Raw genomic sequence first — 16,742 nt, 5'->3', positions numbered from 1 at the left:
GTATCATTTGTATCTGCTTATATTATATGTACTGGCCATATTCAAGATGACTTTATTAGACCTTAAATGGAACATTAGCAACAAGTAGTCATTCTAGAGTCTTCAATAGCTAAGCATGGTCACTGTATTTTTAAAAGTTTGTACTATGTTCTTCAGACTGCACCCAGTCATGTTTGTCCAGCTGTTAGCTGGAGGTCTTGTGTTCAAAGTTACATCTATTTTCTATGTGAAACACTAGTTATGCTCCTCATCAATCTGCCTGATTAAGCACAATATATTTTTGCCAGTGGAGTGTACAGAAGACCCATACAGAAATGGTGTTTTCTTGTCTATCAAAAGCTTGGGTGTCTAAAAGCCATTTACCAAACAGAGAACCTGCTCATCGCATTCTGAAGCAGTGGATGCAACCTTAGCATGTTACTATTTTAGATTTTTTTAAAAATATATTAAAATATCAGGACATGAAAATCAAAATGTGTTGATTCATAACAGAACTAGTAGTGCAATCCAAAGCTGAGTGATACTGTTCTGATCCATTGATTTCATCTGATTTAGAAGGGTGTTACTGTTTAGGATGACTCTGTAAGTTGCATTGCAACATAAAAGAACACTAAAATGTAATCCAAGCACAGTCTATAGAAATGTATTCTATAAAACCAAGCTCTATGCAAGTCATTCTCCGGTGGTCCTAGGAATGGGGCAGTCCTTACTTTTGGGATATAGCTCCTCCTCTCTGAAGGCAGGGTCAGTTAGCTGATTTTGATCCTGGAGGGGAGGGGCTTGTCCCTGGAATCACCACCAGTCTTTCTGGCCCTGCCATCCGAGCAGGACGTCTTCAGCAATGCTCTGCAGAGCGCAGTGATCCTGGTGAAGAAGAAACTGCCAGAGATGAGCCGGGCGTGGCGGCGCACGCCTGTAATCCCAGAACTCAGGGAGGCCAAGGCCACAGGCAGGAAAGGCTGGCACACTAAATAATAAGAAATTCTTCCAGAATACTACAGTTTATAAGGAAGTGTGTAAAGTGTTCTGTGGATCCCAGACATTTTCTTCATTATAATTTAACCTAAAAAACTAGATAAGCAATTTTTGTGTCTAATCAAAATCTTAGATACTTTTAACTAGCAAAAAATACACTTCAGCCCTGACATATTGTCACAATAATTACTGACATGCAATGGTTGCCTTTGTCAGTTTATGCGGTATATAATGCCAAAACATTACATTATCCTTCTGTTCTGTTACAGTCCCTAATCAACATATCCTAGGGGTGATTGCTCTCACATTGTTTGAAGACTACTTATACTGGACTGATGGAAAAACCAAGTCTGTCAGCCGTGCCCATAAAACTTCTGGAGCAGATAAAGCATCATTGATAAACTCATGGCATGCCATCACTGATATCCAAGTGTATCATTCTTATAGACAACCTGATGGTAAATATTTTTGTGTATATTCAATCAATTGCTTTAAAAATCAAACTTTGTTAGAGTTCTTGAGTAGACATGGGCATGAACGGAACCCCCTCCCCCGAACACCCTGTTCGTCATTTGTTGCCATCCATGAACAACGAGCAACGAACATGGACGAACATGAACTGTTCCCAGAATCACCCCCACCCCTAAATCCTCCCCCATTTAACCCCCTCCCCTCAAACCCACTTATCTGGCTCTGTAAAGATCCCCTTAAACTATCAGCTGGCAAGCGGCAGGGGGGGATTTCCCCCTGACGCCTGCCCGCTGATAGTTTAAAGGGCCCTGTCCTGGCAAAAACAGCAATGTCTGCTGGCAGCTACTCTGATGGGTTACCAACTGACCTTCCCAATGTTCAATACCCACCAAATTTGCAGGGGACATAGTCCTCACTGTCCTCTGAAGACCTCCCAAGTTTCAGAGAGATTGCACCCCGGGAAAGGCATGATCCATGGGTCTCCCTCTTGGCTGTAATTTTCTCTTCACAGTGGCAAAAACGGGACTCTCTGCTGGAAGTACTTTGCAAGGTTAAAGCTAGAAGGAAGGCAGAAGGAGTTCAGACACATTTCAGTCCCTGCCTCCGGTTGCCAAGGGGATTGATTGCAGGCGCCAGACTGTCTGGCTTGATGAACGGCTGCTGAAGGCAATGAACGAAGCTTGCAACAACCACCTGTTTGTTTAGGATGGGGCATCACAAACAGCTTGATCGTGAACAACAGATTGGGCTGTTCGTGGGTTTTTTCTGTTCGTAATGCTGTTCGTGCCCATGTCTATTCTGGAGGCTTTGCTTAGCAACAAATCCAAGTAATTGTATATTGAATTGCTTAGGAAATAAAAAAGATAAAATTAAAGGTTTCAAAGTATTATCATATACGTAGTAAGATCATGTTGCAGATAGAGCAAAACATGGTTCCTTAAAAGTGAAATTACCTACCATAACCTGAAAAGTCTCACATAACTGGTTAAATTAAAGTTTATTAAAATCAGCATCTGAACTACACATCTTATTCACTCTTCCCATCCTATTATAAAGGCTGCCCTGTGGATTTGCCAGGGTTTGGGCTGACTCACCCTGGCTCCAAAGTCGGAACTGTAATGGTGGCACTATTGGTCTGCACAGTGCCGACTTGGTGCTGCTCATCAATGCCATGTCCCTATGATAGTCAGTATAAGGGTTCACATGACAATAGAACACCAAGGAATTTTCATCCTTAGTCCTCTAGGTCTGATAACCCCAAACTGTCTGGTTTGAGTATTTCCCTATCCTTAGATAAATCAGGATGCTTGCCAATTTTAATTACCTTCAAGCACATAACCTGTACTAATTCCACAGACCATTAGCTAGGGCCCCCAAAATACCTGCTCTCTAGTCCCACAGTATTTCATGAAGGATAGGAAATTGTGGCCGCTTCACGGGCCAAAGTCGTTCCTTACTGCTCCTCCAATTGGCTTCGCTGCATGAGGCCAATAGCCAAGATTCAATTCCAAACTCTGTATCTCCCTTTAAAATGAGAGTGAAAACAAAACTGGCCCCCATATCCAGAGGAGCAGGAATGGGACTTGCACATGGCAAAGCAGAACACATTTTTTCTGGGATCAAAATGTCTAATGTGCCCAATAGACATTTGGTTTGTTATTCCATATTCCATATTGTTTCTAGAGAACTCCAATCTGGGATGATCATGCCAGACCTGAGTAAATACTACATCTCTTGCTGTTTCTTCCACCATCTCCTCTCGAATTTCCTATACCTGTGTGAAAGCCTGACATGGTGGTTAAGATCACACTAACAACCTTCATTGGTTTCATGAGCCCCTCAGTTCTTCTTCAACCCTGTCAATCTCTGTAGTGAGGCCTGGATTGCGAGAGAGGAGATGGAAGTAGTGGCAGGCCAGATCTGTTATGACTTCTTGGGAGATACATTATATAGATTCTTTGTGAACTCACAGAATCCTCTCATAAGTTTTCACTGGACATCGAGATTAGAGGTGGGCACGGACTGAAAAACGGACCCAAATTTTATATGGACCAGGCTGGTTCGGCGTTCGCAAGCCAGTTGGTTGTGGGATGCGCCTTTTTTCATGGATGCAACAAACTTTGGCTGGTCTGTCAGTCTGTTGGTCCGTGAAACCAGACATCCCAGAGCCGAGCAATCAATTCCCTAGGCAACGTAGGAGCCACCTGCAGACCTTCTGCTGCCCTTGAAACATACCAGTCTTACCCTGAAAACCCTGATAGGCAGCTCTGGCTGCCAACTAGAGAGCTCCCATTATTCTCTACGTGAGCATTTAGTATATAAGACACAGCGCAGAGCCGCAGTTTCACTTTCCAGCTGGTTACTGGCTTGGAGGAATTGCTTGTTGCAGAAGTTGTTTTTGGATTGTGCCAGAAGTAGGCTTGGGGCTTGTGTTACAGCAAGGCTCTGGGTGGGAGCAAGTTTATTGTGTTTCCTCAGCTGAGGGCTCATTCTTGTTTTAATTCTTATTTGATTTTGGTGTGTTGGGCTAGCCTAGGGCTCGGCCAATTTATGCAAGCCAATGCAAGTCAATTGGCATTTGCGGCTCCTATTCTATGTACTGGAAGTTTCCTGGGGGCAGCTGTTTTGGGAGTCTGTAACTCGGACATCCAAAATGCAATCTTGGCCAAACTTGGAGGGTGGCTAGAGGAGAGCCTGCTGAAGACACGCTGCAAGTTTAGCATCTCTAAGTGTGAAGGGGGCAGTGCTAGGACCCTGGAAGTGATGGACCAAGGACCAACGAACCTGGATGGATCTGTGAATGATCCATGGCCCATGGTTTGTGAAATGTGACGGACCAATGGTCCATGGTTTTTTCCCAGTCTGTGCTCATGTCTAATCGAGATAGAGTACAAAGGGAGATAGTCTTGGTTCCTATTACTTCTCAGATTTATTATCCCTGATATAGATCAGTTGGTGTGATTGAGTAAAAAAAATTATTTCTTTTTAAAAACATATATTATAGATGGTTTTCATATATATATAAAGACATTGTTGCATTGTTATTTGTTCACAGAAATTGTACTATGAAATGCATGTAGTAAATGTATTAATTACTGTAGTTTGCCAAAAGTTTCTCTAATGGGAAAAATCACTGTATTGATTTTTCCATCTTTTCCTTTTATAGTGCCTAAACATATGTGTAAAATAAACAATGGTGGCTGTAGTCACCTGTGCCTCATTGCCCCAGGCAAAACACACACTTGTGCCTGCCCCACCAACTTTTACCTTGCTTCAGATAGTAAGACCTGCTTATCAAACTGTACAGCCAGTCAAGTAAGTTTATTTCTTAAATACATTGCATTTGTTTACTAATGCATTCAGAGATTTTCAAAGAGAAGAAATATTTTGTATTTTAATTATTTTAAAATTGTTTTTATTAATTTTGACTTAATTGCTTTGATCCATTCTTCCTTTCCCCTCCTCTATTTATCTGTTCTGGAAATGGTTCTCCACTGAGAAGCACTTTTCTTTGGTATTTTTTGGCTCATTAAAAGTCTTGCATGAGTGGAAGCTCCTTGCACCAGAGGAATATGCTATGCAGCAGGTGGACCATCCCTGCAGTGCAAAAAATGGTGCAGCGCAAACAAGGATTAGGATTCAAACCATTATAATTAAAACCATGGCACTGTCTGATGACTGATATATTTTTTGCAAACATTGATAGATGATCCAACTAATGTAATGCACATTTATGAAGCAAAGCAACCCAAAGCGCTGTTTGCCCTTTCACTTTTATCTTCAACAACTGCAAATAATAAAGAATAAGAGTGTTATTATTAATATGGATGCTGTTTTATTTTTATTAATTTGTCAAACTCATTTTGTGGTGGTTGTTCAAAATACCCTTGTATGTATGCCCACTTGTAATATAATGTAATTTACATCTCTTTTGCCCTAGATTCTAGCTGGCAAGTGCAATTAAATTCAATTTAAAATTTAAGGATCAGATCCTCCACTGGTAATACATTGGGTACTAGATCTGATATGCATATAAATCAAAAAGAATTTGTTTTTAAAAGATGCGGTCTTTTAAAATTGTTATACAAAATAATTAGAAATTTATTTTTGAAGAGCGCAAGCTTAAAATTTTGATCTTTGATTGCTTATGAATTCTTATTTGCATAGAATGTATCATTTCAACAAAAATATTACTACCGTAAGGCATTCACGGCTCTTACTTCCCCCTGCAGTTCCGCTGCATAACTGACAAATGTATTCCATTCTGGTGGAAATGTGACACCGTAGATGACTGTGGGGATGGATCAGATGAACCTGAAGAATGTCGTAAGTGTATATTGTACTTAGAAATGCATGTATGGTAGTTCCAAGTATAGCAGGACCTGTTTATGTCAACAGCCATGTGATTCAGGAGTGCAGTGAGGGAATGAGATAAAGGGGCAGTGAAGTCACCTCTTCTGTTTCTTTCATTTCTGCAGATGGAAAAGTGAAGATGAGGCTTTTCCCCTTCCACACTGTAGCTCCTTTATCTGTGTAGCTGTTTACCCATATTGCTCCCTTAACTCTGGGGGTCCAAAGGAACTTGGGGTAGAACTGGAATGTTCTGTGTACTTTCCTAAATATTTTTCCAGAGGAGTTAGCCGTGTTAGTCTGTAACACGGCTAACTCCTAAATATTTTTGATTCCAATATATTTATTAAAATTGCTATATAATAAAGTGTACAAGATTACTGTGCAGTAAGCACTGAACCCAGACTCACCTGGGGCTCTGTTTTGTGGCTCGCAAGGGTATGGGGTACAGCACAAAGCAACTGCCATCATATCTGAGGCTCAGTAGCTCCCAGTAGCCTCCTTGGGGCAGAGCAGGTAGCCTGCAATTCAAAATGCCTGGCTGTCCAATCAGCAGTGCTGGCCACACTTGTGCTAAGGAGGGTATTTCAACCGCTGGACCTGGAAGATGCAGTCTTGCCTCAGGTCCACTGGCTAAGTATATCTTTGAGAGCCAGCCAGGCTCCTCAGCATTTAGCTCTTGACTGGCTTCTCACCCATCCCTGTCTTGCTGCTGGTTAAGGGTTCTAAACAATTGTTGATTTGGTTTGCGATGTTATTCCTTTATTGTTGATTTGGTTTGCGATGTTATTCCTTTATTGGTGGCTTTCAATTTCTGTTACTGAGGTTTGTGTCTGCTAATTGTTTTCTTACTTTGTCACAACTTGAGGTAGGGTAGTTTTGACAATGGGCACTGATCCTTTCTCAAGGAAACATGGCCTACATGCGCTATTTCCCCATAGCTGTGGATCCCCTTAACGAACCTTGGGGATGATGTATGGCAGGGACAAGCCCAGCTAGGGGTGTGTCAGGGTATGCTCACTCCCAGGTTGCTGGAGAACCACACAGAGGTTTATGCCCATGTGGAATCCCACCTATTGTCATCCTGTGTTTTTCCCCCTCAGCAGGTGGACTGAGGGGGCGAGGGGGTCATCTTCTGGCAGGCGAGCCAGCCAATGCTTGGATCCATGCCAAGGCTCCGTACATTGTAAACTAATAACATTGTGGTCTTTTCAGTGCCAACAAGTTGTCTTGTGTCTTCTGTCACCTTGCCCTTTGACTCTGGGCCTGCTAACAAGGACTTTTATAACAACATAATAAATGTTTTTCCAGGAGTTTTTATTACAGTACAAAGTGATATTTAACAGTCTAGAGAATTTTCTACTGGCCCTATATATTATTTTTTTCTTCAACTAATACAAGAGAAGATTGGCAGGAGTTCAATAATTATGCCCTTGTACAAGTAGTTTTATGTGTGCTAAACTTCTTCTGTAGCATTGCAGTTGTGACATGGGTGTTTTATCAACTCAGCAGATATTTTGATAGCTTTTCATAGTTCATGCAGTTGCCATAGAACTCCTGTCAGTGTTTAGAAAAACTGGAATAAACAATACTTTTAGCAGTTGGCAGGATGTCTGCCATAGTTTTGCCATGACAGATGAATACAAGGTACCTTGGCATTTAAAGACAAGATATCTGTAAACTACTACTACATTTTAATCTGTTGAAAATTCTGTAATTTAATTAGGTCAAATCTATTCTAAAAATTCTATTCTAAAAATCATATCTGTTCTAAAAAATGGGTTGACACTTTGTCAGAACAAAGACAAAACAACACAATCAATCATTTCTAGTCCATCCTCGAGCACTAAGGCAGATTGTAGTCCAGTGTTTTCTTGAAAACTTAAAATGAAGAAGATGTCTTTGGATTATCTTTTTATGTTTTTATTTACTTTTTTCACTGACTGTTTTATAATTGACTACATACCATTGTTTCTAATTCCTTTGTTTTGGTTGCTTGTATATGTGTACGTGCAACTGGAACACTTTTTCACTTATTTTGTATTTCCGTAAGACATTGTAGTGAAGCTAAAGCTTCTTTGGAGAAAGGACACATCTTCTTGGAGAGGGATAATTTTCATCAATTCCCCCCTTTCCACTCTAGACTCCACACATTGTGCCCACTGCTGCTCTTAGTGTCCGCTGACATTTGGTACAGCCTTTTGGGGTGCATTGGACTGGAGATGTGGGAGAGACAAAAATGTTCCATTCCATGAGCAGAACTATGCCTTTACCTTTATTTGTTGGCTCATTTGACCAAAGTTTTCAAGCTCAGAACTTAAAAAAGACGTATCCACAGTTTAAAACAACCTATAGCAGTACATACATACAGAGTCATACATACAGCAAAATCATCATAAATCATCATCTTAGTAGGGTATAAGAACAAAGAATGCAGAAATAATCCAACAAGACCTAGGAGCTTCCCCCTGGTGGCAGAATAATATAAGGTGGCCCAGCATCTCTATCGCTGTGGTCCTATAATCACATAAGCGATCTGAATATGGAGCTTTGGCAAAACACCCCTTCAGCTCGAGCAGAACTATGCTTCAGATGCTTTCGATCCAATTTTGATATATACCAGTACTCTAGGATCTGTGTTTTCTTGTTACTTTCTCAACACATTCTCATTCATTCTTCCCTCCCCTGATGGAAAGCCTGGGAAATAAAAGAGGGGAATGCCTGGAGAAGCAGCAAACCAACAGATGGAGCTGCATTTGCTAGAGAAAACAAAAGTCATTCAGTGTTATCTGGCCTCCCACTATCTGGATTCCTGATTTGATTCAGAATTCTCTGATGTTAATCAGTATAGCCAGATAATGCTGATTATATATACCAATATATTATGTATATGCATATCAAATCACACACCCCTATTGTTAAATATTTAACTAATTAAGATTATGCAGTGTTAAAGATTCAGTACTTTAAAAGTAATCTGTACAATTAAGAACATTCTTAATAATTTGTATGTACTAGAATAAACTGCTAAAAATTTTAACCCAGAACATCTTCTGCCTGCAAACTGCCTAGAGTCTTAAACATTTGAAATTGACTTGATTTTGATTACAAGGACTTTTGTAAGATTCAAAAACAGGCAATCACCACTTTTAGATATTTTTAAAATACCTGAAGATATACTCATTTTGACTTGTACTATTTCTTATTTTGTCCTAGAATATAATCCCTGTGCTTTATGCTATTGTTAGCATACAAATATATACAATCATTACTTGTTTATTAAGCCATTATGATATAGTAATTATGCTGATTTATGCAGTTAGTGCGATGCAGGAAATTGCTCACTTTCTCCTTACTAAGCAATTCAGGTTTAATGCCAATTAGATACCACTATGCTTTGGCATTCTGAAATTGTGGTAAAAGGTGCATTTGTGGGTCTGTAACTATAAAATAATCTTTTTGAAACTATTTATTTCAGTATAACTAACAGGAAATATATTAATTCAGTGAGGGAAAGGACTGGCAAATTAAAATCTCTTGAGTAACACTAATGGTTATCTCATTGCCTCTGCACTCTATAATGCAGAAAGGAAATTCCAAAATGTAAATTAAACTGAGTTTTTATGGCTTTTCTACATCAGTAATAAACAGCTCTATATTTTTTAGTGCTGGGTACTCTGAACAGGAAGCTTGTTTGGACTACCAGGATTTGGTCAACCATATTGTGGCTCCAAACTCTGTCAGTGCTATGTATTGTCGAAGGCTTTCACGGCCGGAGAACGATGGTTGTTGTGGGTTTTCCGGGCTGTATTGCCGTGGTCTTGGCATTGTAGTTCCTGACGTTTCGCCAGCAGCTGTGGCTGGCATCTTCAGAGGTGTAGCACCAAAAGACAGAGATCTCTCAGTGTCACAGTGTGGAAAAGATGTAGGTCATTTGTATCTACTCAGGAGGGGTGGGGTTGAGCTGAGTCATCCTGTAAGAGTTTCCCAGGGTGTGGAATGCTAATGGCGGGAGGCTTCACTGTATCCTGAGGAGGTTCTTTTGCATATGGATTGGTACTTGATGTGCTAATCTTCTCTGCAGGGCTATTGTCAAGGATAGAATGTTTTGTTAGCCTGGTGTTTTTCAGAACTGGCAACCATGCTCGGTTCATTCTTAAGGTTTCTTCTTTCCTGTTGAAGTTTTGCTTGTGCTTGTGAATTTCAATGGCTTCCCTGTGCAGTCTGACAAAGTAGTTGGAAGTGTTGTCCAGTACTGTGTGGAAGTGTTGTCCAGTACTGTGACACTGAGAGATCTCTGTCTTTTGGTGCTACACCTCTGAAGATGCCAGCCACAGCTGCTGGCGAAAGGTCAGGAACTACAATGCCAAGACCTCTGTCAGTGCTACTGTCAACTTTGTTTATCCTAGCCTGCACAGAAATCTGTGCTGAGAGTTGTGAAGTTTCATTCCTTCCCCTGATCTATTGCTTAAGCAACTGAGAGTTTGATTGTTGCTGATGCACCAGGGGGATTCCAATCTCTAGCCCCTCCCCCGCCACACAAACTCATGAAGGGCTCTGTGGCAGGATCCCTCCCACACAGCCTTTCACCCACCCTGTCACCCTCCCTAAATCTCCCTTCACAGGTAAAGGCTGGTTGCTACACATCACCTGTCTTGCCTCCACTGTAGCAGGCAGCGAGCCCTGACTGAAATCCTCACCAAGTCTGCTCTCTCTCCTCTTCTAGAGAATCCACCAGACAGGCAGCCTGTTCCCTGTATTTACCTCCCCTCATGCAGCTACTGCCCAGGGCTATTGGGGAAACGAACTCAAAGTTTACTTTCCTTTGTAGATGTTGTCACTATTTACATAAATTTGGCCCATTTAAAATAACCAAAGCATTTGAGGTCTCTGTGTGTGACATTTTCCTCAGCCAATGACTCCAAGCCAGCCAGGGATAAAATAAAACAAAATTAAACTTTATTTACAAGATGGAACAGAGGAGTGAATGGTTTTATTTGTTTGTTTGTTTGTTTGTTTGCTTCATTCAACCTATACCATGCCCTCCCTGCAAGCGGGCTCTGGGTGGCTTCCAACAAATATACTGTTAAAATACAATAAAAAAACCTTCTTAACATATTAAAATTCAGACATCAGACAGATCAGCTACTGCAAAATCATCATAAGCCCCAGCACCACCATGATGTAACTCAAGGGTGGCTCCAAAAGGAAGGTGTGGCGGTCAGGAGGGGGACAAAAAAGCTGGCCCCTAGTCAAAGGCCCGGTGGAACATCTCCATCTTGCAGGCCCTGCGGAACTGTAAAAGGTCTCGCAGGACCCAGATCTCCATTGGGAGAGTGTTCCACCTGGCCAGGGCCAGGGCAGAAAAAGCCCTGGCCCTAGTTGAAGCCAGCCAAATGTCCCTCGGGCCGGAGACCACCCGAAGCTGCTTATCCACAGAGCGCAAAGCCCTGCGGGGACATAATGGGAGAGGCTGTCCCATAGGTATGCAGGTCCCAGTCCATGGAGGGCTTTAAATACTAAGACCAGTACCTTGAACTGCATCCAGAACTCAACCGGGAGTCAGTGCAGCTAGCACAACACAGGGCGGATATATGCCTAAACGGCATTCCCATAAGAACACGTGCTGCTGCATTCTGGACCAGCTGTAACTTCTGGGTCAAGCTCACAGGCAGCCCAGTGTAGAGCGTGTTGCAGTAGTCTAGTGTAGAGGTGACTGTTGCATGGATTACCAAAGCTAGGTCCTGGGGCGAGAGACAGGGTGCCAATTGCCTGACCTGCCGAAGATGAAAAAATGCAAATTTGGCAACTGCTGCAACCTGGGCCTCCATAGAAAGTGTGGCATCCAGGAACATACACAGGCTCGTCACCGTTGATGAAGGCTGTAGCTGCACTCTGTTAAGGGCTGGGAGCCAGATTCCCAATTCCTTCACCCCACGACCCAGATACAGAACCTCCGTCTTCTGGGGAATCAACTTCAAGTGACTCTGACACAACCATTCCACCACGGCATCCAGACAATGGGCCAAAGAGTCCAGAGCAACATCTAACTGGCTGTCCATCAACAGATAGAGCTGGGTGTCATCAGCATACTGGGGACAACCCAGCCCAAAGGTACGGACCACCAGGGCAAGGGGGCACATATAGATATTAAATAACATCGGGGAAAGAATCACCCCCTGATGGACGCCACACACCAAAGAATGGTGGGTGGACATCTGTTCCCCAAGTGCCACCCTCTGTCCCCGACCATAGAATCACAGAGTTGGAAGGGGCCATACAGACCTCCTAGTCCAACCCCCTGTCCAATGCAGGATGAGCCTAAAGCAACCCTAACAAATATTCATCCAGCCTCTTCTTGAAAACTGCCAGTGAAGGGGAGCTCACCACCTCCATAGGCAGATGATTCTACCTTTGAACTACTCTGACCATGAAAAAGTTTTTCCTAATATCCAGCCGGTACCTTTTAAGTCTGTTGCTTCTAGTCCTATCCTCTGCTGCCAACTGGAACAGCTCCTTGCCCTCCTCCAAATGACAGTCTTTCAAATATTTAAAGAGAGAAATCATGTCCCCCCTCAATCTCCTCTTCTCCAAACTAAACGTTCCCAAGGCCCTCAGCCTTTCCTTGTAGGGCTCAGTCTCCAGACCCCTGATCATTCTCGTTGCTCACTTCTGCACCCTCTCAATTTGTGTACATCCTTTTTGAAGTGAGGCCTCCAGAACTGCACACAGTACTCCAGGTGTGGCCTGAACAAGGCAGTATAGAGAGGGACTATGACCTCCTGCGATTTCGATGCAATGGCCCTTTTGATACAACCCAAGATTGAGTTTGCCTTTTTTGCCACCACACCACTCTGACTGCTCATATTTAGTTTACAGTCCACTCTTACTCCAAGATTTCTTTCGCATACACTACTACCCAGAAGTGTATCCCCCATCTTGTATTTGTGCTTCACATTTTTGTGGCCCAGATGTAATACTGTATTTATGTTGAATTGCATCCTGTTCACAACCACTCACTTCTCCAGAGTATTCAGGTCTTGTGAGTAGCCCGTTTACCCCTTCATCCTGATCATTGATAAAAATACTGAAAAGTACCGGGCCCAAAACGGAGCCCTGTGGCACCCCACTGTACATCTGCCTCCAATCTGATGAAACGCCATTGACCACCAATCTTTGGGTGGGGTCTTCTAACCAGTTCCCTATCCACCGAACTGTCCTATAGTCCAGTCCGCAGTCTTCCAGTTTACCCATTAGAATGTCTTGGGGGACCTTATCAAAAGCTTTACTGAAACCCAGGTAAATCATGTCAACAGAGTTCCCGTGATCCAGTAATCTCGTCACTCGATCAAAGAAGGAAACCAGGTTGGTCTGACAAGATCTGTTGCGGACAAAACCATGTTGACTTCCCCAGATCACTAAGCAGGCCTTCAGATGCTAAGCAAATAGAGAGTATCACGATAATATACGGAGAAAATAAGCAAAGTCGTGAAATCTAACTGATAAATGTTTCTGTTATAATTCAATCAAATTTATAGCAATATTATAATCAACTTGAACAAGAGAAACAATATATATACAGGGTGGATGATTACAAAGGTCAAGGCATCATATAAATATAATTCAGCAAAAATCCTTGTGTGTCAAAATGGAAGGCAGATTGCTAAAGGCAAGAAATTGAATGACTAGTGGAAGTGTATATGCTTGGACTGTGATATAACGATGGTCAGGATGAAGAGATGAAATGGGCAGATTGCTGGCTTCCCATCGCAGTTGTGTATCATTTCTTCTTTGCCGCCTCTCATTGTTTCATTGCATGAGACCATATACACCGTTTCTCCAAAAGAAATTTATTGCATTGAAGACCTTCTTGCATCGTCATACTATAAACCTACCAGGATTTTGGTGATTATTGCATAGACCTCTGCTCAATTTTAGGCACGAGCACTTTAATATTGCACAAGAATTTTTGCTGAATAATATTTATATGATGCCTTGCCCTTTGTAATCATCCACCCTATATATATATTGTTTCTCTTGTTCAAGTTGATTATAATATTGCTATAAATTTGATTGAATTATAACAGAAACATTTATCAGATTTTACGGCCTGTTTGCTTATGTCCTTCAGATGCTTACAGATCAATCCTTTTAAAATCTACTCTAATATATTCCGAGCAACAGAAGTTAGACTGACCAGCCTGTAGTTTCCCGGGTTATCATTCTTCCCTTGCTTAAAGACTGGGATAACATTTGCTCTTCTCCAATCTTGTGGCACATCCCCAGTCCTCCAGGAGGCCTTGAAGATGATGGACAGAGGCTTTGCAAGTTTTCTAGAAAGTTCTTTGAGCACTCTTGGGTGCACACCATGCAGCCCCGGGGATTTGTATTTGTCCAGTGCAGCCAGGTGCCTCTCCAAAACTTCTCTGTCAATGTCAACTAGTCACCCAGGTGTCCTGTCATGTCTACTACCTTCTCTAGATGGGCTTGAGTTCTTCAGGGAAAAACTCATTAAGCCTGTCTACTTTATCTTTCCTCCATCAGAGTTTCTCCTTCCACTCCCAACAGCGGTCCAGTTGCCTCTTTTACCTTGTGTTTGCTTTGCACATATCTGTAGAAGTTTTTCTTATTGTAGCGAGCCCCCTTGGCCAGACCCAGCTCATACTGAGCTTTGACTTCTCTGGTGGCTGATCGGCAATACCTTGTAACCCTCCTATATCCCTCTTTAGAGGTCTGTCCTCTCCATTTCCTGAACATTTCCTTTTTCTCCCTTAGCTTATTCTGGAGCTCTCTGTTTGTCCACATCAGTTTCTTGGAGCCCTTACTATGTTTCTGTCTTGTTGGAATAGTGAAGGCTTGAGCTTGCAATAGCTCATGTTTGAGAAGACTTGCTCCTTTCCCTGCCAGCACACTCCCCCACAGAATTACTCTCATCAAGCTTCTGAGTTCATTGAAGTCGGTCCTACGAAAATCTAACCTACAAGTTTGACTACGAACCTCCTTGGCCCCCCACAGCAACTGGAATTCAAGGAGGACATGGTCACTTCCCCCTAAGGTCCTCACCACCTTTACTCCATTTACCAATTCTTCCCTGTTGGTTAATATTAAGTCTAGTATGGCTGAGCCCCTTGTAGCTTCCTCCACCTTTTGAAAAAGGAAGTTATCGGCCAGGCAGGTCAGGAAGTTGCATGATTCTTGTCGCTTTGCTGAGCTTGTCTCCCAGCACACATCGGGGAAGTTGAAGTCACCCATAATTATAAGGTTCTGATGTTTGGATACTCTAGCAATCTGTTCAAGGAGGGCAGCATCCATTTCCTCTCCCTGGTCAGGTGGTCTGTAGCAGACTCCAACAACAATATCCTTTGTACTTCTTCCCCTTATTTCCACGCATAAACTTTCCACTGGGCTGTCAACCACATTCTCCAGAACTTACTGACAAGCAAGCCCTCTCCTCACATACAATGTCACTCCGCCTCCTCTTCTACCCTTCCAGTTTTTCTTGAACAACTCCTACCCATGCACTATCACATTCCAGTCATAGGAAACATTCCACCTAGTCTCAGTAATTCCTGCTGTATCGTAGCCCTCTGTTTGCAAGAGAAGCTCAAGCTCTTCCTTCTTATTACCCATACTTTGGGCATTGGTATATAGACACTTGTAGCCTTGTACCTTTGTTTGATCTGTCCTACCCAGGTGGGCCCTCACTGTTATCACTTCTTCATTGAAATCCCCATGTTGATTGTCCTCTTCCCCTTGTGGCATCAGTTTAAAGCTCTTCTGATGAAGCTCTCCAAATTCTTTCCAAACTTTTTCTTCCTTGACCTTGAGAGGTGAAGCCCATCATGTGCCAGAAAGCCTTCTCTAAGAAAACTTATCCTGTGGTTCCAGAACCCAAAGTGCTCCTGCTAGGCACCACCGCCTCAGCCAATGATTCACCTCAAATACGGTCTTCTCCCTTTGCATTCCTCTTCCTTTGACAGGAAGGATAGAGGAGAATACCACCTGTGCACCTACTGTCTTCAATTGCTTTCCAAGAGCTTCATAGTCCTCTTTTATTCTTGTGATGATATTTGTGGCCGTGTCATTCATTCCCACGTGAACCAACACAAACGGGTACTGAACAGTCGGTCTAATCAGTTTCGGCAGTCGGTCTGTAATATCCTGAATTCTGGCTCCCGGCAAGCAGCACATCTCTCGGAGTAGGGATCTGGCCTGGACACATGATGTTCCATACCCCTGAGCAAAGAGTCCCCGATGACCACCACCTTCCAACCATGGAGAAAGGAGCTCAGCCATTGCAAGGCTGTCCCATGGATCTCCACAGTGGTGAGTCGGTGAGTCAAAAGATTGTGGTCGACTGTGTCGAACACTGCTGTAATATCCCAAAGTATCAGCAGTGCCACCCCGCCCCGATCCAGGTGTCACCGCAAATCATCCATTAGGGCGACTAGAACCGTCTCCATACCATAGCTGAGCTGGAATGGGTCCAGGGTAGAGGAATCACCTAGGAATACCTGTAACTGTTCCACAACCACCCTCTCAGTTACCTTGCCCAGGAACAGAAGGTTCAAAACTGGCAGTAATTGGCAGGATCTATCGGATCTGGTGATTTTTTTTTTTTAATAAGGGCCGCACCACTGCCTCCTTCAATGATCCTGCAAAAAGCCAGAGCTCAAAGACAGATTAATGATGTCAGCTAAAGGGGCCTGAATCCCAGCACCTCTGGCTTTCACCAGCCATGATGGGCACAGGTCCAATTGGCATGTGGTAGGCTTCACAGATCACAGGATCCTATCCCCCTCATCCTAGGAGAGTAACCTGAAGTGGTCAACCCTGAAGGAGGCCAAGGAGCCTCTAGTTCACATACTGTCTCAAGCATTGCTGGCAGATCCTGGCGGAGTGACAAGATCTTATCCACAAAAAAGCTTCCAAATGCCTCACAGCTT

At 42.9% G+C, this 16,742-nt stretch overlaps 1 protein-coding gene across 1 annotated transcript in view; it reads left to right on the top strand.

Annotated features, from left to right (window-relative positions):
* Nucleotides 1-16,742, top strand: part of LRP1B (LDL receptor related protein 1B) — a 1,076,743-nt gene that overhangs the window by 912,485 nt on the left and 147,516 nt on the right. The window contains exons 61-63 of the mRNA XM_054970106.1: nucleotides 1,245-1,433; nucleotides 4,613-4,761; nucleotides 5,679-5,772. Coding sequence (XP_054826081.1) covers nucleotides 1,245-1,433; nucleotides 4,613-4,761; nucleotides 5,679-5,772 — 432 coding nt within the window. The remainder of the gene's footprint in view (nucleotides 1-1,244; nucleotides 1,434-4,612; nucleotides 4,762-5,678; nucleotides 5,773-16,742) is intronic.

This window comes from Eublepharis macularius, chromosome 2, assembly GCF_028583425.1.
Source record: "Eublepharis macularius isolate TG4126 chromosome 2, MPM_Emac_v1.0, whole genome shotgun sequence".
Lineage (NCBI taxonomy): Eukaryota > Metazoa > Chordata > Lepidosauria > Squamata > Eublepharidae > Eublepharis > Eublepharis macularius.
The sequence above is the reverse complement of the archived record's forward strand: the minus strand, read 5'-3'. Positions and strand labels throughout refer to the sequence as shown.